Raw genomic sequence first — 25,316 nt, 5'->3', positions numbered from 1 at the left:
GATGGTTTGATTCTTGCTGCCTGTAGCCCAGAGGGAAACAAGTTAAGACACCCCAAACTGCTCTCTCTCTAACTTACCGCAAGGATGCCAGCACCACCCTTCCCATTTCCCCCACCTGCCCCATGCAGTCCGCTGTCTCTCCCCACAAACCAGAAAGCTAGAGGAGCAACCTCTCCTCTCCCGTACTGACTGCACACTCCAAACTCCCCTCCCCTCTGGCCCTCCTGTCCTTGCCACGTACTTACTCCCTCTTTCCCTCCTCCCTCCTTATGTCTCCTTCCCTACCAGCATGCTCATTGTCTGAAGCAGGGAGTTTCTGCTGCTTGTGGAGTGCGCCTCTCCAGCCAGGAAGCTCTCTGTGTGGGAGCCCTAGACCTCTGGGCTGGACTCAGTTAGCAGCTGTGCGACTGCATTGTTGCACAACTTACAGGGAACTTAGATTCCTGCCGAGCCAATCCTCAGAGCATGGCCGGGCCTGCTAATATGCCGTGGCCCGGCCGCCAGCAGTTTGCAGCTCAGTGCTGGTCCGTGGCCTGGTGGTTGGGAACCACTGCTGTACAGAATATCTGATGATCACAAGGGTTCTCCCTAACCTTAACATATATGAATGATTATGTCTGATTGTATGTGGATTTTAAGTGGCATTTGTGTACCCTACCAATAACATTCAACCTACTAGAAATATTGGTGGTGGGGAGACGTCATATTATTATTAGCCCCTAGACTAGACTTGAGAGGTCACTGCATTTTTAATGACTCTTGGAATTACAAACCAAGGAAGGAAAAGTATCTGAAAATAAACACGCATTATGAACAGAGTTTTTTGTAAATGGAACGTTTTGATCTGAGTTGGATGCATTATGATAGTTCTTAAAACAAAAATTCTTGCTCATGTTTTAGTTCAGGCAAAAATAATGTAGCCATTCAGCCTGTTTTTCAAAGGCTAGTCATGACTTATAAGTCATTAAAAGCATCCGAAACATAAAATATATGAGGGGTTGATGCAACATCAGCTTGTAATGACTTGAATTGCCACTTCTTTGGGTGATGATACCAGAACATCAGAAGGCATCCAACATGAAGGCATGTTAAAACAGTTTTTTCTTGTTGTCTTAACAGAGATGATCATGCTCTTATTGAAATAGGAGAATTTGACTCTTCTCTTTTAGTCTTTGTACAGATGCAATACAAAAACCAGTAGATACCACTATATCTCAAAAAGCATGCCAGGATTGGCTGACTTGCAGCTGTGAAAATATTTAAAACAAAAAAACTGTTTAATGAATGATACTTAAAGAACTCTTTGCAAATCTGGTTTTGACAGGCGAAGGATTGTCTCCTCTTATCAGTAGCTAAGGGGGAAATCTCTGTAGTCATCTTGCTCCTAGGCTTCTCGGTAGCTTTTGACATAGGCAGAAGAGAGACATCCCATAATTGGGTAAGCCATTTGGTAGGAATCAAAGAAAACCATTGAAATTGACTGAATTTTTCTTGAGGCCTGTAGGATACTGATTGACAGCCACTCCTGTACTGATAGGACATCTCTGCAGTACTGTAAAAAAATCATTCCTCTCTTGTGAACTATTCAGTATCTTCCTTTACCTGCAGGGATAAATTGTGAGACTTAATGCTATAAACAGAAGTTATGAGCAAACAGCAATTGATTCTATTTATCTTTTGCATCACACACACCACCACCATCACCTGTCCCAAAATCTGGCCAGTATCAGCACATAGATGAGAAGTTGTTGACTGGCGCTAACTCTAAATAAAATGGAGATTACAATGGGACATTTATTATCTAATGGAGCATATTTGTCTGCAGATTATTTTAACAATTTGTAGTATAGGAGTCCTTCTACACTTATATAGACTTTCTCATATCATCAGCCACGAAAATCACTATCTGTGGCAAGCTAGGAAACTGTATCTTATCTGTTACCAGTATGACCTGGTCTCAATCACATATCCTCACTATCTTCAGATTGGATGACTGGAATTATGTCTTTTTCAAGGCATAAACCTCGAAAAAGCTTCTAAGAGGCACAGAATATAGCAGCTTGCCTCCTCAGAAGTACAACTCATGAGGGCACATCCCTGCTATACGATGGTTACTCCAGTAAAAGTTCTCCACTGAACAAAAGGTTAAGTTTAAAGACTTTAATTTCAAATCATTCAATTAGTTAGATGCCTACAGGACCAGCCCAACTACTTTAGGCAACTCTGCTCCTTTAGGAAGAATGGAAGTGTTTACCTGAAGGGTGAAGTTCATATAGGAAAGAGACAGGGCTGTTTCAGCAACTGATTGAAATTCACCCCAACAGAAACGATGAATGACCAGACATCCCACAACTTTCAGCTAAACTCACTCTTCCAATCTTGCTTTCTCACAAAGCAACACACAACCTAACAGTGTGGTGACTAACAGCACTTAAGTATAAAATTGTTGATAAATGGAGTATTAGGTAGCTTATTATCCATAGCTTGCGAGACTGGTGCAGAAACTCATTTAATATAAGTCGTCTTGTTTGTTTTGTGTTTTACTCTTGATGGCACAGCGGTAGATGTTGTATAAACCCTATGTACTGTAGATTGGAATAGATTAGGCCTGCCCTTATCTCTTTTGCAATAAAAATTATGATATACCTAGTTTGTAAATTGCTCTTAGAAAGGCACGTGCATCTTTATGTACATGAATGAATGTCTATGGAAGTGTATGGGGGGACCTTGGTAATAGCTTCAAAGAAGCGATAGACTTGGAAATAAACATTTGACCTAAAAAATATGAAAATAAAAAACAGAATTCAAATTCTATGTCAGTTAAATGACTGATTATGTCACTTAGCACAGAAGTTTAGAGGAAGGAGTATTTTAGCTGTAATTTAGAAGTACTGATCAGCTAGACACTTCATTAATTTAAGTAAGGAATTACTTCAGCTGCATAATGCTTTTGCATTGGGAAAGTTCTCTAGTCCAACAAAGGCCAATTTGGGGAATAATTTATTTTTCCACTTGAGTGAAATTACTGATGCTCATTAGCCTCTTCAGATGTGGAGCCATTAGGAAGATGCATACACAGAAATATCATGATGTACATGTTCCTTGATGGAAAGAACCATAAGAAAATTATTTGTGATTAGAGTTTCATAATCCCACCAAATTTCTTTGTTGGCCATGGCAACAAAATATACAATCTTGCACCTGTATATTTCATGCTAAACAAAGGAAAACCATACTCTGGACCAGTACTCTCCAAACATGAGAGAATAGTGTATTTCAAACTTGACATTATCTTTAGATACCTCATTCTTCTGGCATGAGGGAGGGGGGGAAAAAAAAATAAAAGAGAAGCCGCTTTCTTGTTTTTTCACCATATGTGACAAGAATAAAACTTATCAAAGGTATTTATTCCAAACCCTTGGAGCAGATTGGGCCTGCATGGCGTGATTTGGAAGGTCAGGTGAGATACAGGTTTCCAAGCAGTGACCTACTGAAATAACAGGCTCAGAGCATGTCTTTGAATGTATAACTTCATCTGAAGAAGTGGATTGTGCCCACGAAAACTCATGATACCGTCTGCATGTTTTGTTAGTCTTTGGTGCTGCTAGACTGTTCGCTGGTTTTTAAGTTTTTCCAGTTACAGACTAACTCGGCTACCCCTCTGAAGCTTTTGTAACTTCATAATGACTGTAAACTTGAGTTGATAATCTTGGGCTGGAGGAAGCTGATAGGAAGGAACGATTCTTTGGGAAGACAACATGTAGTAGATAATCTATTTTAGGATAAATTTTGAATTATTATAAGTCTGGTGTTCTAAAAGAAACATGAACTTCGGATAATGTTAGTACCAGTTAGGGGAGAGGCATATATACTCCTGTAACTAAGAAATAGCCTGATGGATACCCAAGACAAGAAAACCTGAGGTTTATTCTGCTTTCACTTACACTGGGTAAATTAGACGTGTAACTTTATGTATGCAATCAATAGAGGGTACCAAATGGGGATTTAAAGTCTATTTTTCATAGACTGACAAATTTTGTAGTATAAATTTTATTTTAGATAAGAATGCAAATAAAGAAATGAAAGTGGCTTCCCCACACCCAACCCTTAGACTGAGACCAATTGTTAGTTTAAAAATATAAATAATATAATATTTAAACAAATTGATTCTAGCTCAGCTTAATGAGAAACTGGTGCATATATGGCACGTTTTCTTTTTCATAATACAACAAATTTGTCTTGTCATATAAAACTAGTAGGAGAGGGCACATGGTCTTGGTATGTTTTCTGAAACTATTTTAATATGCCTATATAATTTTCTGTTTTGACCTCTGTGGTGAATAAACCTTAAACACAGTCCCTCACCTGGTCAGAAAAGACACAAGATATATGACCAAATGAATCATGTAGGAAATCTTTTCCATCTTTAACACTTATGATTCTGTAATAAGACTAACCAGGAATAAAACAACAAAAAAAATGTACATTGGCAGGCTAGTTCAATGCACACTTGTATTACAGGATGAAATGTAAACTTGTTGAAGTCAGTGGGAGATTTTACAGAATCATAGGACCAGAAGGAACTTTGAGAGAGCTTCTAGTCCAGTCCCCTGCACCTAAAGCAGGACTAGGGATTATCTAGACCATTCCTGACTGGTGTTTGTCTAATCTACGCTTAAAAAAATCTCCCAATGATGGAGATTACACAACCTCTCCTGACAATTTATTGCACTGCTTAGCCACACTGGCTGGAAGATTTTCCTAATATCCAACCTAAACTGTCCTTGTTGAAATTTAAACCCATTGCTTCTTGCTCTATCCTAGAGGATAAGAAGAATGTTTCCCTCCTGTTTGTATCAGCCTTTTATATGTATTTGAAAACTGTTACTATTGTCCCCTCTGAGTCTTCTCCAGACTAAATAAACCTAGTGTTTCCAATCTTTTGTTGTTCTACTCTTGGACTTTGTCTAATTTGTCCACATATTTCCTATAATGTGGCTCCTGGAACTGGACACAATACTCCAGTTGAAGCCTAATAGTGTAGAGTAGATTGGAAGAATTACTTCATGTGTCTGACAACACTCCTGCTACTACCACCCTGTTTGCCTGTTGACTCATATTTAGCTTGTGATCCACTATGACAGAGGTCTCAGACTCACAGGCCATCTGGCCCAAACATTTTCATAATCTGGCCTGCACACAGCTGCTGGCATGTCAGTCACTGCAGCCCTAGTGGGGTGTCTGTACCTTTCCCCAAGTCCAGCCTCTGCTTCACCCCTGCCCTGCCTCTTTCTCCTTGCTCCTCTGCCTCCCCTCATCTCTATTGCATTCCTTCCCTCAATCTCCCTCCTCCAAGGAATGTGGCCTCAGGGATTACCTGTGGGCCTGGCACAGGGTGCAGCAGGGGTCACCATGGTGGCAGGAGCTGCAGTCACCATTGTGGCAGGAGCTGCAGGGAAACGGAGTGACGCAGCAGCCCCTTCTCAGCTCCATTGCCATCTCCCCAAACCAGCCCAGTTGCTCTGCTTCACTATGGCAGCAGAAAGTAGATCGCACCAGCCCCAGTGTAGGCTGGCTTGGGAGATGGTGGCAGAGCGGAGCAGACTGCTGCATAGCTTCACTTCCCCTCCAGATCCCGTGTCTGCAGTAAGTGGGGGGGGGGGGGAAGGAGAAGCCTGCTACGAGCCTCAGCCCACTCAGGGCCCATGGGCTATCCTGAGTATGGAGGACCATCCTGGACATAGGACAGTTAGGGCAGCTGCTGGAGGGCCCCCAAAATGAGGTCCGAGGGCAGCTGTGCCAAATCAATCTATGGACAAGATGGCTCTGCACACACATCTCCTCCGGGCCACAGGAACATGTTGGCAGTGGCACTAAGCTAGCAGCTGGAAGCTGCTCTAGCCCGGCTGTGCTGACGGTGGTGGCATGGGGAGGGGGGGTGTTAAGTCACCCTAGGGTGGTAGGCGGAACTGGGGAGCCACATAGGCTTGGGGTGTGAGCCGGTAGCTGCATAGGAGGGAAACATGCAGAGATGACACTTGTCCTGAGCCCTGCTAGAGGGCAGTGCCTGCTGGCCCACTATGAGAATTTGAGCACTGGAACTGGCCCTAAAGTAAATTGAGTTTGAGATAGCCAGCAACCAAGACAGCTGGATTTGAATCCAAAGAGAACCCCTTCCCCGCTCTGGGACTGGGCTGTTTAAACAGGAGGAGGAAGCTGAGCAGGAAAGTGTTGATCAGAAGCCATACAAACTGCAATGGGTGTGCTTTCTGTCACGGGACTATCCGGACCAGGCCTAGAGACTTGGTGTGTGGACTTTCAAATTTAGCAGCTCAGGACCAAGTTCCTGAGATTTCCTCCTTATGAATTGATGTTGCATTGCTGCCTTGTAAAAGGGACATACGTATTGTTGTTCAGTTTTGCTTCCTTTGGCCGAGATCATTTAAAGTGAGCTGTCACCTTGAAATCAAGGTATTACAAACATATCACTTCTATCTCACAAGAAATATAACCAGCATAGTGTTTCTCCAACAGTCATATTTTAAATTCATAATATTTCTAAAATAAAATTGGGGGAAGTATCAAAAAAGCTGTGTCTTGGTATATTGCAAAGAAGCAAAACAGAGTGCAAGCCTCATTCAGTAAAAACAGTTCACCTTTAATGAACTTAGCCACACAACAGCCTTTGATATAGGGAATTTTCCATGCGTGCATTTTACTAAATGGCAAAGTGGTGAAGTGACTTATCTAAGGTGTCACAGAAGTCTGCGACAGATTTAGGAGCAGAGTTCAGTGTTCTCTGTGTGCTTATGCGACCACCGAGGAGAAATTCAGATGCCACCCAGTGGATTAGCAGAGTGCCCACAGCTAGGTTTTTTGTTTCTGTTGGTGGCGCATATTTGCATATGCCTCAGTGCACATAAAAATGTATTCTACACATGTATGGAAAAGATTAGAGGGAACATTGGAGCAGACTCCAAATCATCTGATTCCTAGCATTGTGCCTTAACCACAAAAGCATCCTTCCTTCACTAATATCCCACAATGTTTTGACTACAATTAAAAATTAGTGCTCCAAAGAAAGGAGTAGAACAGCTCTAAAAAATACATTGATAAAGTAGAAATTGGGCCTGATTTCTGCTCTTGCAGACCAGTGCATGTCTTTTTGATGTTTTAGTGGATTCCAATATATGTTATTTCCAGAATAACTGAGTTCAGAAATTGGCCCTCTGCATGTAACTGTGTTTCATGTAATAAAACACAACAGGCAGTTCATTAAAAGAAAAATTCCATATGTATTGACATTAAAAAAGAAAGGTAGAAGGGATAGCAAAGTGCTTTCCAAATTTCTCAACTAAAGTTACTACTCTTCCTCTAATTAGCAGCCATATAATCTTTGAAATAAAAATGTTAACTAAGAACACAAAGCACGTATCAACAGTTCTGTCCAAATTTTTTGTATTGTCATCCTTTTGTCTGCAAGAGTCAATGGAAATTGTAGCCTATGATATAGTTGGTTTGCAATGTTTCATGCGATTGATTAGTCCAGTCTGAGATTTACATGATCTTTGGCTGTTATTGCAAGTGTATGTATCTTGTTTGGGAGCTGCTCGCTTCCTGCAGGCTCTTTTCTCTTCAAGCTGTAGGAACCAGCTTTCGCCATGGACTTTGATACCCTGATGGAGATAATGGCTCCATTTTGATACAGTTTGTTGCCAAGATTTTCCATTGGTCTGGATCAATTCCAAATTCCTTCATATTTTGCTTGCATGTGTCTTTATAGTGAAACCGTGGGACATCCTGTTGTTCTTGTTCCCTCTGATAGCTGCCCATATAGCACATCCTTGGGTGTGCGTCCATCTTCCAACCTACTCATCCAGCCCAGTAAGTGCAATCATCTTTGCTTGAGTGCTCTTGTCACACTTGGTAAATTTGCCTTTTGAAGAGCATCTGCATTAGTGATTTTATCTTGCCATTTGGTTTTAAGTATGCAACATAAACAGCATAGGTGGAAACTGTTCAATCTTTTTTTCCTGATGAGCATAAATTATCTATGTTTTCTCACCATTCATAAGCGTGCTGAGGAAAGTGCTTGGTATACTAGTATCGTGGTCTTAATGGTAAGCTTTTAGTTCTATGCTCTGTTGGTTACTCTGCTAGAGGTAGTGGAAGCCTTTCCAACATGAACATCTAGGTCTTCACTCAGTGAGAGGTGAGAGGTCACTGTAGAATTTCAGAAGCTGAACTGTTGCACTATTTCTGGTTAGTTTGCATTTAAGGTGACTGAAGAATTTTGTGGAATCCCTGTCCTAAGACAACTGCAATGTGTACTGATGGTGAGCACAAATGTCTGACAGGCACCTAAAAGGTGATCTGTGAGTTGATTGTAGTAGATTTTCATCATGAGCTTTGAGGGCAGGATCATCAGTGAATAGTAGTTCCCAGATTAGCAGCTTTTTTACTTTGGTCTTTGACTTAAGTTATGACAGGTTGAAGAGTTTCATATCCAGTTTCGTGTGGAGATGCACCCCCTCTCTCACATTCTTAAATGCAAAGTTCACGAGTACCAAAAAGATGATGACAATGAGGCTACGTCTAGACTGCCCCTTTTTTTTGGAAAAAGGTACGCAAATTGCGCTCCACAATTTGCATACCTTTTTCTGATTGTTTTTTGAAAGAGGCTTTTCCAAAATTTGGCCAAATTTTGGAAAAGCCTCTTTCAAAAAAACAAAGTTTTTCAGAAGAGCCCTTATTCCTCATAAAATGAGGAATACAGGGCTTCTGAAACAACACGTCTGCTCTTCTGAAAAAAAATGTCAGAAGAGCAGATGTGTTCCCTAGATGTGTTCCTCCATAGTCTAGACATAGCCAGAGTTTGGGGGCAAGAACACATCCTTGCTTCACTCTGCTTTTCATCTCAAAGATGAAAGTTTCACTAAAATAAAATGTGTTATTTAGTCATCCTGTAGCTTGTACGAGAATCAATTTTCTGCCTAATGTTCAAACCCAAAGTAATAAGGACTTCTTAGTTATTGTATAAAGGTTGATTAGTCTTATATATACACATATATACACAGTATAGATTCTCCTTCTGTTTTTCTCTCCCCTCCCTCCTTCCTACATCACACTCCTAGAAAAATGCTTTCCTCCTTTACAATTAGTTGGATCAAGATATGGTACAATTTATTATGCTCTGTATGTTCATCTGAGATTCTGTACAATCAGGAGATTCCTGTGGAACCTACTCAGAGCTACTGGAGGATTTGTCTCAAAAACAAAACTAAAGCAGCTATTCAGTAGTGTTTTTGACACACATATTCAACCTATTTGCTGCATGCAATGTTCTTTCACAAAACTGAAAATGGACTTAGGTGCTATCTGTGATGTAGCACTGATGATACATTTAGCATCACATCTGGTGCATAATGTGGCATGGAATTGGCTAATCTAATTTCCATCTCTGCAAAGACTGCAGCCTGTGAGCTTTTAAAATTTTGAAAATTATCAGCATCAACTCTTCTCCTCTACCCCCAAAGTGCATTACATGAGTCTCTAACTTTAAAGTTTACTCCTGTAACAACTAGAAGGTACAGTTTTTCTGTAGTGCTTATTATTGTACTTAAAGAGCTATCCATGAAGCACTTTAGCATATTTTAGTTTTCTTAGGAGAGAAAAAATAAAAATCTCTTCAATTTTTTTTAAATTAAACATAGTTACACTAGAGTTGATAATGTAAAAAGAGAAATGTAATGAAGCCTAGGACTGTTAACAGATTAGTTAAGAAGGGCATTCAGTTGATTTAGCTAGTTTTTAAAAATAGCTATTTTAAAATTTTCATACTTAAGTAGTATTTCACTGTGATTTAGGATGGGTTTAGAGTTTCTATCTATTCAATATTTATTCTTTTACGGCATGACTGCAGTTTTCTGACACCCAACCTCGAGAGCTTTTTTTAAAAATATGTTGTTTGTACATTTTAGCTAATCTTATCAAAAGAAAATTTGACATGCCCCTTGCTAGAGACACAACAGTTTAAAGATTACATTTGATTTAATTCAATTTGTCATACTCAATTGAGGATCATACTACAAGAGGCAATGCTGTAACATGGAACTATAATAAGGGTATGTATATAATGAGGAAGTTAGCTAGGAACAGACTGAAAGAGGAGTTAAGGGATTAAAATCCACAGCACTAGCAGGCAGCTGTCTAAAAATGCCATCTTTGAATTTCAGACAAAATTGTGCATTACTATAGAACCAGGGACTCTCATATCAATTTCACTGGTATAACTCAAGATGATGGAGTAATTTTGTATTTACACTGGCATTATTGAAATTAGTGTCTGCTCCTTGCTTTATTGTTAAACTTTATTTCTTTCCCCTCCTGTCTCTACTTCCATATTTGAGGGCTAGTATTAGATCCCAAACTTTCTGAATTGTAAAAACTTGCCTGAGGTGGTGCGGTAGCAATCCCCCTTACGTTATTTGCTGATTCTGTGCCGGTGGCTCAAAAAATTTACATGTTGAAATTAGTTCCATTGCCCAAATTACTGTGGCCAGCTATATCGGCGCATTTCCATTGAAGAAGAGAGAGCAGGTTTTGACTATTGTCTTTATTTATGTAACCATTGGCAGCATTCACGGTAATATTGTGAATTTCCTGAGATTTCATATTTTACTTAAAGCCCTGAGTCCTTTGAAAATTTCAGCATTCCTGGTTGCAGAGGAAAGCTTGAAAACACAACCCAAACGCACCTTAAAAACTAAGAAACCAGAAGGCAAATAAAAAGAACCCCAAATTTATTTTAAAGTAATCTTATTCTTAAGATGATCTCATACTCTTGGGGAACCCTGATTTTTAATGCTGGAGTTTGTGATGCTGTATTTGTTCACTGACTAAATGAAATAATAGAAAATAATTGTGTTTTAAACCCACATCGTTCTGACATGTTTGAGGAAGTGTGATTTAGAGCAGTGTTTCTGAAAGTGTACCACAGAAACACTTTCAGAAACACTTTAACTGGCCGCCCCAGTTTGTTTGTGTACCGGCCCCACAGCCCCGGAGCCTCACGGAGCCAAGGAGAGCCATGGGAAGTGGCGTGGGCCAGCTCCCTTTGGCTGCAAAGGACGAAAGGAACATAAACCGGGACGGCCAGTTAAAGTGTTTCTGAAAGTGTTTCTGCGGTACACTTTCAGAAACACTGATTTAGAGGAAGGAGAATTGATGCATGGCTGTTCGTGCATTAACAGAACAGGATTCATTCCTATCCTGTGTATGGGTTGTCAACTAGAGGGCCAAATTCTGATAGAACACCCTCCATATGCACTTGCCAGCATTTCCATGATCAGCAAGGAGAGTGCAAGCTATCTATCCCAACTATGGATCCCCCAGAACTGTGGATAAACAGCTCTGTAGACTCCCCACAAAGGAGCCAGATGTGATCCTAATTAATCCAATATAAATCAAGGGTGATCTCAACTGAAATAAAACTTTGGTACATGTATTTTTCTGGGGTCCCAGGGATTGTGGGCCACATGTTTCAGCATAAAGTACCTGACTCAGCAGTGTCAGCTATCAAACTATGTACTAATAAACAGTTTATTTGTAATCCTAGCTTGGGGGAGGGCAAGAGGCCATGGAGGTGGCTGCCACATGCATTGACTTGGCTTTTGTAGTATTTATGTATACCTATTTTTTTATAGATGTTTATGGCTTGGGCCATACTTTCCCCTAGAGCGTTGAAAAAACACCTAGATCAATAGCAACCCCTCCTAAGCACAGGTTTACAAAACCGAGAGTTTGAGTCTGCACTCTGTTGTGCTGCTTCTAGGCCTGTGTAAATCCACTGGACTTTAATAGGAGCAATTCAGAGGAGAATCTCTTCCTCCCAAAGCAGTTTATGGGGCTGAGCATTTGATCACATTAATGTTAATGGCAGTTACGTGCGAGAAGAGAGTGGAGACAGAGCATTCATTGAAGTCTGAATTTCCTGGCTTTGTAATGTTTATGACAACCTAGGAGTTAGTCAATTGTTTTTTGTTTTTTGTTAATTTCCAAGTTTTTACTGCAGTTTGTTTAAAGAATAGAAGAAGTCACCCAAGAGTATTATGAATGAAACAATACAGACCAATGTTTTTTTGTTAAAGAATCTGTGCAATAGATATGACGGCTTTGCTGTTGGATGCATAAGGGTTTTTTCATTAACTGAGGTCTCCTTTTTTCCAGTTTTTAACAGATGAATTTCTAAACATTTTTCATGGGTCAGTTACATGCATTTCAAATTTAATTTAGGAAACACTGAATTAAAATGAACTCTCCTTTCCTGTTTTTGCCTGATATCTCTAGCTAAATCCTTCATGGTCCTAAATAATTATTTAGGTCCTCTAAGAAATTTCTGAGCTTTTGAGATCAGACCAGTCTCCCTGTGTAAACCCTGCTTAGTTTGCCGATTCCTGATCCAAGTAGTACAATCCAAAAGTCCTCATGGAATTTTTGTTGAGAAACTTTACTGCAGAAGCAGAGCAGCTGTTTTTTTTTTTAAAAAAAAAAAAACTTAATATTTCTCCTAGCATTAGTTTACTTTGTACCTTATTTTGATAAATGAAATACCCAAAGCAATGAACTAATCCTGTTACAGTTGTTTTTAAAGTCAAAGCCATAAGAATTATATAAGCAAGAGCAGATAGAAGGCAGAACCTTCTATCCTTTGCACACATTGCTCTCGGTGAAGTCAGTGGGAATTTCGGGTGCTCAAGGAGTGGAGGATCAGGCCCATCAGGAGTAATAGACACTGTTGACAACTTGTAAGCAATTATTTGCCTGTAGTTGGTTTTTTCACTGCTATGGAACTACAGGTTGAACCTCTCTAGTTCGTCACCCTTGGGACCTGACCAGTTCTGAACTAGATAATTTTCCGGACAAAGGGGGCTCAATATTTTCTAGCAGCATTACCAATACTTCCACTGCTTACTGGCCTGTTAGAAGACATTTAGGGGTAAATTAGAGCTGAAAAAAAAAAAAAAAACACTGAGAGGTGGGACTGGTGGCTGTAAACAAACTTTATGGGATCACAGGAAACTTAGTCACACCCATGAAAAGTGGACCTCCGACTAACTAAAATCATTCCAGACAATGGAAGTTTCTGGAGCAGATAGTTATGGACTAGAGAGGTTCAACCTGTAGTGGAGAGAAAATAGCGTTTTTAATGACTTCCTTAATAATCTCAAGTACAGGCAGTCCCCAGGTTACATGGATCCGACTTACATCGGATCCCTACTTACAAATGGGGTGAGGCAACCCCGCACTAGCTGCCCCCCCCCCCCCCCCCAGCAGACCAGGGAGACGCGGAGCAGCTTTTCTCAGCAGACACCTCAGCTTGATAATAAAGGACTGAGGGAAGTGAGGTGTGGGAGAATAAAACTGAGCTCTGGAGAAATGTTTGGCTAGAGTTTCCCCTACAATATGTACCAGTTCCGACTTACATACAAATTCAACTTAAGAACAAACCTACAGTCCCTATCTTGTATGTAACCCGGGGACTGCCTGTATAGAAATGAATGGTGAAAGTATTCTAAGGGTATGATTACAATGTGATTTAAAAAAACCAAACAATATGGCATTGCATTTCAGAGCCCTCATCAGCTGACTTAGGCTCCTGGCACTAGAGCCAAGGCTCTGACACCTCATGAGGGGAGAGGGTTTCAGAGGCAAGGTCTGAGCCAGAACAGCTACACTGCAGTTTTACATCCCCCTAACCTGAGACTCATGAGCTAAGTCAGTTGATTGGGGCCAATAGTGACTGTTCTGTGGGTTATGACAGTTCAGACATCGTGGCTGCGCCTAGACTGGCATGATTTTGCGGAAATACTTTTAACGGAAAAGTTTTTGGGTTAAAAGTATTTCCACAAAAGCGCGTCTAGATTGGCATGGATGCTTTTGCGTAAAAGCATCCGTGGCCAGTCTAGACGCGATTTTGCGCAAGAAAGCCCCGATCGCCATTTTAGCCATCGGGGCTTTTTTGCACAAAACAGTTCTTCCCTGTCTACACTGGCCCTCTTGAGCAAGCATTCTTGCGCAAGAGGGCTTTTTCCCGAGCGGGAGCGTGAAAGTATTTGCGCAAGAAGCACTGATTTTGTACATTACAAAGTCAGTGCTCTTGCGCAAATTCAAGCAGCCAGTGTAGACAGCTGGCAAGTTTTTGCGCAAAAGCAGCTGCTTTTGCACAAAATCTTGACAGTCTAGACGCACCCCCAGCGTATGGTAATAGCAAATTATTCTGAATACCATATTATCTAGTGTGTGTGTGTGTGTGTGTGTGAGAGAGAGTGTACACACATGTGTAACATGACATTACAGAGTAGGAGAAACTAATAAAATCTTGTTTTTCTTGGTCAAGAATTACTGAATTGATTGGATACCACCCAGAAGAGCTACTGGGCCGTTCTGCATATGAATTCTATCATGCCTTAGATTCAGAGAATATGACTAAAAGCCATCAGAACTGTAAGTTATTTTGATATGTCCTTCATTGTTTGTACCTAAAATACAGTATGCATGCAACTGACTAACAAGCTACAAACATAAATGCACATTGGAGTGTTGTTGCATTCTTGGGTATGCATCTCGCGTTTATTCTGTATGGGTACGTCTATACTTTCTCCCTAGCTCAAGCTAGGGATACAAATGTAGCCAACCGAAATTGCTAAGTGGGGATTTAAATATCCCGTGCTTCATTAGCATCATCTCACCCACGCGCTATTCCGCTCAACAGCTGATTCGAACCAGGAAGTGCGCTTCGGGACACGTTAGTTCGAATCAAACTCCTTGGTTCGAACCAATGTTACTCCTCAAAAAATGAGTAACGTTAGTTCGAACCAAGGGGTTTGATTAGAACCAACGTGTCCCGGAGCACGCTTCCTGGTTCGAATCAGCTAGCAAGCGGAATAGCACATGGGCGAGATTATGCTAATGAAGCATGGGTTATTTAAATCCCCACTTCATTAGCAGTTTTGGTCAGCTACATTTGCATCCCTAGCTCGAACTAGGGAGCAAGTATAGACATACCCTATGAGAAAAATTAAGAAGGGTCTCATGGGGACTTAAAAGTGCTAAGTGCCCCTGAAGCCCTATAGCTGTCATTTTAGATTAGTTTCACTCTAAATTATAGAAACTAATTCCATGTGTAGGATATTGATTCTAGGACACACCCTTCTTTTTTTTCCTAAGTCAACTCGATACTGGACTCAGCTGAGAGGCTGAAAAAGTGGATAAGAGATGGGAAGCGATAATAATAAATGGTCAATTTCAAGCATGGTAAGAAATAATGGCATACTAGAGCAATCAGAATTAGATACTGATGTCCAATAATATAGAAATTAGGACTTAGACAATGAAAACAAGATAACATATAGATTTTTCTTTCTCTTTTTCCTTCTGCCCCCATCATTTTATTTCTTTCCCCTACCTAAAACAAAAAGGACCGTGGCAAGTAGGTTACCTAAATTGTCGAGCCCTGCTTATCATCACCTGATTTCATTTCTAATATGATCACTAGAGGTCACAGCAGATGAAGAAGCACTGATTGGGAAGAAGAGAATTCCACAGGAAGATAATTTTTAAAACAACAATTATATAGATGAGAAACTGAAGTGAATGGAAAAATGCTAGAGATCTGTAAAACAAGACTGCAGTTCTCCACTTTTGTTTGTCCTATCCTATCAAGGGAGCTTTCATTGAAACAAGCAAAACAAACAAACAAGAGAAAAAGAAACAATTGTATATGACAAAATTAAGCAGTGGCCATGCTGATGGAAGATACTATTAAGACACATGGCTTAGTAAAATTAAAAAATAACTATCTGCATGTTCTGAGTACCAGTTCTCTCATTTTCCTTCCTCTGCACCTGCCTTATTTTTTATTACTTTTTGCCTTAAATTCAATGCTAAGATCTTCAGAGCAGGGGTTGTTTCCTTTTCACTCTGTTTGTGCAGTGCTTAATTCCAAGGTGCCTGAATTCTGACCATGGCTTCTAGCTGCTAATATAATTAAAATAATATAATTACATTAGCTAGGTTAGAAAAACATAAAGGTGCCAGACTCTCATGCTTGAGGATATACAACAGTTTACACCATCTGGGAGCCATGAAAAAACCCTACTAAGCTGATATAATTGGTCAGCGACTCCTGCATATGGCCTCTCTGACAAACAGGATTCCAAACTAGTTGAGCCATTTATCAGTTCAGTTGTGTTATCTTCTGTGTAAGTGAGGTGAATTGCTTGGTTTTTTTCCCCCCATCATTGTCATTTTCACAAAGTTTTGATCCAGTTCTACGCCAATCTAACCCTGTTCATAGGATCTGACACAAACACTAGATAACTTTACTAAGACTATCCAACATGCTACTGCTAATGGCTCCATATAAAAATTAAAAATGCCATGAGCTGTTTGAGGAGGGTGTCTTGTAATTTAACCACATTAAATTTAGTGTTCCAAAATGCATTCAATCATAGTTTATAGTTTCCCCAAGGAAAATAATACTAATAACCAGAAATATGTATAGTTTTAATCAAATTAGTATATAAAACTTTCAGTTGTTTTTTGAAAGTCATAATTGCTGCCATTGTAATATAAATCAAGCTCTTGGGACATGAAATTAATGACAATTTCTTCATATAATACTTCGTATAACACTCAATACAAGAATGATTAAAGGTCTAGAGAACATGACTATGAAGGAAGACTGAAAGAATTGGGTTTGTTTAGTTTGGAAAGGAGAAGACTGAGACATGATAGCGGTTTTCAGATATCTAAAAGGGTGTCACAAGGAGGAGGGAGAAAAATTGTTCTCCTTGGCCTCTGAGGATAGGACAAGCAGCAATAGGCTTAAACTGCCGCAAGGGAGGTTTAGGTTGGACATTAGGAAAAACTTCCTAACTGTCAGGGTGGTTAAAAACTGGAATAAATTGCCTAGGGAGGTTGTGAAATCTCCAACTCTGGAAATATTTAAGAGCAGGTTAGATAGACATCTCTCTGGGATGGTTTACGGTATTGGGTCCTGCTGTGAGGGCAGAGAACTGGACTCAGTGACCTCCCAAGGTCCCTTCCAGTTCTAGTGTTCTGTGATTCTATGATTAGCCTTTCCTTGAGTGCAAGGAACTGGACTAGCTGATCTCTCCAAGTCCCTTCCAGTCTGATGATTCTGTAGCTCTGTGCACTTACTTTAAATTTCTAACTCTATTTTCCTCTGTTCAGGATGACCGTTAATACTAATCTCCCAGAGACTAGGCTTTCAGCTAATATACAGATTTACATTTTTTTGTGACTGTGCATTGGACCAGACCTTTCATAGCAATGTAATGAAGGTTCTACATGTGTCTACCAAATACATTTGCAATGAAAGGCTCAGTCATGTCGGGGCATGCAGTATTAGACAAGTATCATCTTCCCCAGCTCCCTTTCAGAGTGACTTTAGCTTGTTTTAAGAACATAATAATCGGCCTCAGCAGGCAATTGTATAACAGGAAGGGCCCTTACAGCAGGGGTTCTAGACCTCGCCATTCCCAATAAGTAAAGTACTCAGATGTTTATTAATAAGAATGCATGACAGCAAAGATACTCATCTGTGTTGCAGAACAATGCAAGTTTTAATCAGAATGCCTTGAGGAAGCAGTTATATTTGTTCTTTATTAGCCTGCTGCTGTCAGACCAGTTTGTCTTTTTTACAAATTTTGAATTCCTCAAAACAAATTAAGCCTTTTACAGTGGTGAGCAATTAATTATATTGTCTCTTCACAAACAAGCTATGTATGCTGCAATATCTGATTAGGAGGCATCCTGAACAACTGGTGGCTATGCTACCTTAAGTTGTTTTAAAATCCCATAGCTCAACAATATTAATTGTGTACTTACTTTTGAAATCACACCCCAGAGAGGAAATAAAATATGCTGCCAATGGAGGGCTGCTCTTTGCTCTAAGGAAGTTAATCAACTCCATGCACATGATGATCCAGCACAATGCTTGTGCATCACTGAAGTACTCAATTTATGGCCTGATCCAGAGGCATGTTGAAGTTAGTGGGAAGACCCAGAAAGGATTACTAACACAAATAATCCCACTGCAAGCCCTGTAGGGTTACACACAGCATCCAGTAACAACTGTGTAGGGCCAGGCCCTATAAATACTCAGAAAGCACTGCAACCTCTGAAGGTGTATGGGGAAATGTACACGCTTTTATCTAGTCCCACGGTAACATAGCTGATTCATTCAACCTTTCTAAGGTTGGGCATCAGCCCAAATTCTGTGGCAATGTATGTTAGTGCAACTCCAGTAACCTCAACAATAGCTATTTCATTTTACATTATCAGAAAATATGGCAGATTGCATCTTATTGATGCAAACGCCTCCAGGAACTGCTTACAAGCCTAACAAAATCCCTATGGCTGGGAGCATATGAATATAGCAAGCCATGAATGATCAGTCAACTGGGCACCAGCAAGCCCTCATTGAAGGAGGAAGCCCTTTTGAGAAACTGGGCAGATACTCCTGAGTTATGTTCAGTGACTTTTAACACACAGTGAGTAATCTAATGTTACTAGCTCAGCTATAAAATTACACATATTTGTACTTTTTAGAAAGGTAATTAAGCTTAAACAAGATACAATTAGTTCTGGAGAAATGCCTACCTGTTGTCCTTCTCCTGGAAGGGCTGCAAAGTAATAATTCAAAATGCAGAACAAACCTAAAAATTCTATGCCTGTGGTGGGCCACATGTGGCCCACTGGGGATCCACCTGCAGCATAGTCCCCTGTAAAGCACACGACTGAGCAACTGCACAGGCCCACCCACCTCATTAGTAGAGCAGTGCAGCATGCCTGCACCAATTAGCCACCTCCTCCTGAGGCCTGATCCTGGAGATGGAGGAGGTGGAAAAAGGTAAGCTGGTGGGCTTGGTGAGGGAATTAGGGTACATGGGCTTGGGGGTCAGGAGGCAAAGGGAGAGTGACTCTGGGAATCTAATTCTCTCTCAGGCAGCTCTAGCTGTGATTACTGACTGCCTGTAGAAGGCACCTCCTCCTTCTCAGCCCGCCCCAGCTGCTGTCAATGACTGAGCCTGCAAACAGAAGCAGCACCCCTCCTCTCCTGCCTCTCCCAGGCAGCCCCAGGTGATGGTCTGTTTTCCTTTTGAGCAGGTGCAGCTCCCTGTCCCCTCTGCCCACTCCCCTCTAGCAGTTCCATATGCTGGGCTGCTTTTGAATAAAAGCATCTGCTCCTGCTCACTGCCTCCCAGGCAATGCCATGTGCTGGGCTGCTTTGGAAAAAGCTGGGGAAGCTCCCTGTCCCCTTTACCCTCCCGTCCAGAAGCCCTCCCAGATGCGAGGCTGCTTTGAGAAAAGTGCCACCTCCCTGTCCCCTTCACTCCTTCCCCTTCCCCTAGGTAACTCCAGCTGCTTGGCTGTTGATCAGAGTCCAAGGGAGGAAGCACCCATAAAAGAGAGAGAGCAATCCAGATCTGAGAATGAGACTCTGCTAACTTGGTGCTAAAATGCTGAAGCTTGCTGTCCACCCATTCCTTAGGTACAGAAATAAAAATAAATGAATAAAATATGCAGAAGGATTTCATTCCTCAATCTTTCCCCAGAGCTGAATCCCACCAGCTTTGGTGACTGCAAAGTGAATTGTCTGAAAGACTTGAGATATGTAAACAGAACCGAACTATTTTTAAAAATCCTGTTTCTTGGGTAACAAGGAGCAACACATGCACAAAAGTTGTTCAGAAGTGAGCCCACTAATTGACATTTTGCCAGTAGTTGAAAACCATTTTAAATTTTAAACCATTTAAAATTAGGGTTGCCAGTTAGAGCTCGCCAAAAAAATGGACACACTTGATCGGGGGCGGAGGGCACCCGGCTGGAAGGGGGTGTGGCTGGCTGGGAGGTGGGCTGGGCAGGAAGCAGAACTGGTGGAGGGGGGGTCCGGAGGCCACGGCGTTGGACAGGAGGAGGGGGGGCGGGAAGCAGAGCTGGCAGGGGAGTGTCCAGGGGCCGCGGAGCTGGCCGGGAGGAGGGGGGGCCGGGAAGCAGAGCTGGGGGGGGTCAGGGGCAGTGGGGCTGAACGGGAGGAGAAAGGGGCTCGGAGGAAGGGGGGCAGGAAGCAGACCTGGCGGGAGGAGGGTCGGGGGCCGAGGGGCTAGATGGGAGGAAGGGGGGGGGCCGGGAAGCAGAGTTGGGGGGGGCTGCAGGGCTGGATGGGAGGAGAGGGGGGCCCAGAGGAAGGGGGACAGGAAGCAGACCTGGCCATGGGAGGGGGGCGCAGCCATTGGCCACAGCCGGAGTCCTTCGCCTTTAGGTGCGAGCAGAAGCCGGGCAGGGGCAGGGCTGGGAGCCGCTCCCCCCGCCCGGTTTCTGCATGCAACCAGAGGCTGTTCGCTGAGAGGTGGGGCTGAGATTGGCACTGGGAGCCTCTGGTCACGTGCAGAAGCCGGGCGGGGGGAGCGGCTCCCACATGTCTGGTATTTTCTGAATTTTTCTACCGGACAGATACCGGACTGTCTGGTAGAAAACCAGACACCTGGCAACCCTATTTAAAATATCTATCCCAACAGCCCACCCAGTCTCTGGCAGTTCAGGCCCCAATGCATTCAACTCTACTTTCACTCTACTTTCCTGGCAAAGAAAACAAGAGCAGACACCTTTTTAATAAGATACCACGTGGCTACTGAAAATGTTGCAGTATTCATTTTCTTTTGTATGATTTCATATTAAATAAATGTTTAAATTCATGCACCTTGCTAATTATCCCGTATTTCACATTCTTTCTTCCATAGCATTTTAAAAATATACAGATTATATTTCGGATTTTTGTTAGTAACTGGCAGACACCGCGGTGGCACACTTACACACAGGCACACATGACCTCAATCTCAGTGCTTATCACAAAACTCACTCTGCTCATGGATAGAAAAACTTAGAGAGAACATTGACCTGCAGCCCATGTACCCCCTGGCTGCCCTTCTCCCCCACACATCTCTCATGCTCAGGGGCACCAAAGCTCCGCACTTCTATACCTCCTCGCCCTCCCAGCACTTTCATAGGAGCCGTGAATTGCCTGATTCACACTCCGTCCCTGCTCTTCCCCCGCCCTCCAAGAGCTGGTATACTGCAAATCAGCTATTTTCAGTGTTCTAGGTCTGAGAAGGATGGGAGGAGCGGGGACAGAGCGCAAATCAGGTGATTCACATGCTCTGAAAGTGCTGGGAGGGGGAAGAGCAGGTAAGTGCAGGGCTCTGGTGCCCCAGTGCACAAGAGACACATCGGGGAGTGGGACAGACAGGGAAGCCTTGGGGCCACAGGTGGAACCCCAGTGGGCTGTGGGCTGCTGCAGCCCACTGAGGTGAAGGAGGGCCACTCATGCGGCCCACCCACTCTTCCTGGTTGTTCGTCCCTGCTCTATGCTTTTTTTATACTCATTGATTTTGCATATATCAGTGACAATAATAATGTAACATTATCAAAAATGAAAAGAATCAAATTCTAGAGCAGGGTTTATTTTTCACTACAAGAAGGCAACCCACTACTACGGTATAGAAGGTTGAATGAGGAAACCTAAAATGATCCTTTAAGATAGAAATGGAACTACTCCCCTGATTTACTGGTCAATGAACAACACTGCAGATATAAGTTTTCCATACAGTAATGTTGTCTTTAGATGAGGTAACAACCCTGTGCTGAAACAAACCATAGTATTGTTTGTGTACTTACCTACAAAGATGACTTCATACCCAGTATAAGACTTAAAATTAGTTGTCATCAAATGCAAGATTAGAATTTAATTTGGTAGGGTTTAACATGCCCACTCTCTTACCAGTTATGTAAGAAAGAGATCATAGAATCATAGAACACTAGAACTGGAAGGGACCTCGAGAGGTCATCGAGTCCAGTCTCCTGCCCTCACAGCAGGACCAAGCACCATCTAGATAGACCATCCCTGATAGATGTCTATCTAACCTGCTCTTAAATATCTCCAGAGATGGAGATTTCACAACCTGCCCAGACAAACAAAGATGAAAATCTTTGTCTTTGCATAAAAGATTTTCTACAGAGCTATATTTTTCAGCCAAGCCATTGGTATTCAATACCTATTTTTATTTAGGGCCAGATCTTGTTCCCATTAAAGACAATGGGAATTTTGCCATTGACCTCCCTGGGGAACTGGGTCTGGCCATCTGGGACATGTCAATGGGAAGTACACAGAAGTTTGACAAGCCAAGCCAACTATATCATACTTTTCATCTATTTCAAATGTATGACAGCAAATAAAAAAACGCTTTGGAAAACATTAAAGGCAACAAAAAGTAACTGAAGATAAGATGGTTGGGTTTTTTTTCAGTGTGATGATCTTATTAATGGAGCATGAAAGGGTATGTCTACAGCGCTATTTCAAATTAACTTAATTTGAAATGGTTCATTCGAATTAAGCTAATTTGAAATAACACATCTATATACACAAACTATTTATCTGGGGAGACTGGGAAAAGGAGATAGGAGAGGGGAAGAGAGAGGGTGCGAGAGGGAAGGGGGAAACGTGGGAGGAGGGAGCTGGAAGGGGGAAGCAAGGGGAAGAAGAGGGAGGGGAAGCTCAGGGCTCAGGGCTGGGGGTCTTACTGGAACAACTTGATTTTCATGCTAACCTGCTCCTGGGTTTGCATGTGGCCTTTGGTGGCCAGGCTGGCAGCTATCCTACCATAGACGGCCGCGTTCCTCCGTCTAGTGCGGAGATCATGGACATTGGCATCCCCCCAAACCTGAATAAGGTCCATGATCTGCACCATGGACCAGGAAGGTGCCCGCCTTCTCCAGCCCCTGTCAGGCTCCTAGGAGCTAGCAGACTGCTCCTGGGGAGCGGTGGTGGGCTGTCTGCCAGTGGCTTGCTGGCTCACATTTTGGGGCCACTGGGTCAGGGGCCCTGGTGGCCACTGTTGGCTCTGGGCTGGCAGGCTCGGAGCTGGCACAGGCACTGTGTCCAGGGTCTACCCCTTTAATGGCTCCAGGGCTGGAGAAGAGGAGAGTAAGTTTTTCTGGTTGTGCCCAGAGTGGCCACCAGGGCTCCCTGGGAAGGGCTGGAGGCCCCCTTTCTCGAATTAAGTGTCTACACAGCACTTAATTCGAAATAGCTATTTTGAATTTGGTGTTACTCCTCGTAGAATGAGGTTTACCAAATTCGAATTAAGGGCTCCATTAGTTCGAATTAAATTCGAAATAGTGGTTTGCATGTATAGACGCTATTAAAGTTCATTTGAAATAATGGCTGTTATTTCGAATTAACTTTGCAGTGTAGACATACCCAAATAGAGATGTGATATTTTAGTAATGTATTTAAATAAAATATGCAAAACTTTTAGCGTGCTAAGAACTTGAAAGACTAACTGAAAGCATATGGCTAGATAACTAAAAGACAAAATTCAAGTGCATTAGTAATATACAGTATTTCTCCTAAGAAAACATTCTGTCACTCTTTGCATCAGAACATGATGTTCTTTGTAGGGGGGAGGAAGAAGATGAAAGCAATAAAAAGCTTTCCTGTAATGTAACAGGCACACTTAGAAGAGCTGATGATTAGGAAGCCAATGTAATTATGCTTCACAAGCAGAGCACAACAGTCACTAAAACGTACTAAAGTCAAAACCTTTGGATTTTTGTTCCACACATTTAATCAAAACCAATCTAATATTTTATCTAAATTTTAAAAAATCTGAATAAATTAATTGAAGGATGATGAGATATTCCTAGGAAAGAAACTTTAGCGACAGCAAGAAAAACACTACAAACACTTAGGGTATGTCTACACTACAGTACTATTTCGAATTAACTTAATTCAAAATAGTTAATTTGAATTGAGCTAATTCAAAATAACGCATCTATACACAAAAACTATTTTGAAATAGCATTTTGCTATTTCAAAATAGCACGTCCACACTGAGTGGACCCTGAACCGAAGTTAAGGCTGGCCGGAACCAGTGCCAGCAGGGCATCAATTTAGGACTTAGTGTGTGGGGCTGCTGCCTGAGGTTAACTGAACTCTGCGCTTAAACGGACCCTACCCCCACCCCAAACAGACAGTTCTCAGGGTTCCCCACTTGCTTGTCTACCTCGATGAAGGACAGCAAAGCAGTCCTGTCTTGGAGTGCCCTGAGTGCCTGCACTTGGGACACCACAGCACTCGGCCACATGGAGCCAGAGCTGCCCCTGGGCACACCGGTACGTCTCGTGGGGTTGTTGCCATCAGCTCGGCAGCACTTGCTGCAGGCTGCCATCCAGAGGGTACATCGGGGGGCTGTCAGGATCCAGAAGGCACTGAAGGAGAGTGTCTACCCCGAGGACCCCTCAGAGCCTCCCCGGTCCTCCCCACTGGGGGCTTGTGCCCCATTCCTCCCTCACGTCCTTCCACTTACCCCTCCCTAGCCCCCCTTCCTGATGTCAAAGAAAATACACGTATGTTCAAAAATAGAAACTGGGTTTATTGAACAAAACTGGGGGGGGGGAATGAACCTCTGGGGAGACTGGGAAAAGGAGGTGGGAGGGGGGAAAAGAGAGGGTGAGAGAGGGGAGGGAGAAACCTGGGAAGAGGGAGCTGGAAGGGGGAAGCAAGGGGAAGAAGAGGGAGGGGAAGCTCAAGGATCAGAGTTGGGGGTCTTACTGGAACAACTTGACTTTCATGCTAACCTGCTCCTGGGTTCACATATGGAGATCATAGACATTGGGGGCATCCTCCCCAAACCTGAATAAGGTCCATGATCTCCACCATGGACCAGGAAGGTGCCCGCCTTCTCCAGCCCCTGTCAGGTTCCTGGGAGCTGACAGACTGCTCCTGGGGAGTGGTGGAGGGCTGGCTGTCAGTGGCTTGCTGGCTCATGTTTTGGTCCACGGGGTCAGGGGCCCCGGTGGCCACTGCTGGCTCTGGGCTGGCAGGCTTGGAGGTGGCACAGGCACTGTGTCCAGGGTCTATCCCTTTAATGGCTCCAGGGCTGGGGGAGAGGAGAATAAGTTTTTCTGGTTGTGCCCAGAGTGGCCACTAGAGCTCCTTGGGAAGGGCTAGAGGTCCCCTATTTCGAATTAAGTGTCTACAGAGCACTTAATTCGAAATAGCTATTTCAAATTTGATGTTACTCATCGTAGAATGAGGTTTACCAAATTCAAATTAAGGGCTCCACTAGTTCGAATTAAATTCGAAATAGTGATTTGCCTGTGTAGACGCTATTAAAGTAATTTGAAATAATGGCTGTTATTTCAAATTAACTTTGTAGTGTAGACATACC

The 25,316-nt window shown here is 42.5% G+C and overlaps 1 protein-coding gene and 1 long non-coding RNA gene across 2 annotated transcripts in view; one reads left to right on the top strand and one right to left on the bottom strand.

Moving 5' to 3' along the window:
• The window catches only part of EPAS1 (endothelial PAS domain protein 1), a 159,279-nt gene that overhangs the window by 114,815 nt on the left and 19,148 nt on the right, over nucleotides 1-25,316 (top strand). The window contains exon 7 of the mRNA XM_006125477.5: nucleotides 14,399-14,505. Coding sequence (XP_006125539.1) covers nucleotides 14,399-14,505 — 107 coding nt within the window. The remainder of the gene's footprint in view (nucleotides 1-14,398; nucleotides 14,506-25,316) is intronic.
• Nucleotides 731-18,823, bottom strand: LOC142828041 (uncharacterized). Its single transcript, XR_012902963.2, has 2 exons — nucleotides 18,688-18,823; nucleotides 731-1,602 (listed from the first exon to the last, which is right to left on the bottom strand). It is a non-coding gene; the product is annotated as an uncharacterized LOC142828041 (long non-coding RNA).

Source organism: Pelodiscus sinensis, chromosome 3 (genome assembly GCF_052426305.1).
Source record: "Pelodiscus sinensis isolate ZL-2025 chromosome 3, ASM5242630v1, whole genome shotgun sequence".
NCBI classification, from domain to species: domain Eukaryota; kingdom Metazoa; phylum Chordata; order Testudines; family Trionychidae; genus Pelodiscus; species Pelodiscus sinensis.
Note: the sequence above shows the minus strand (reverse complement) of the source record. Positions and strands in the feature narration are given on the sequence as shown.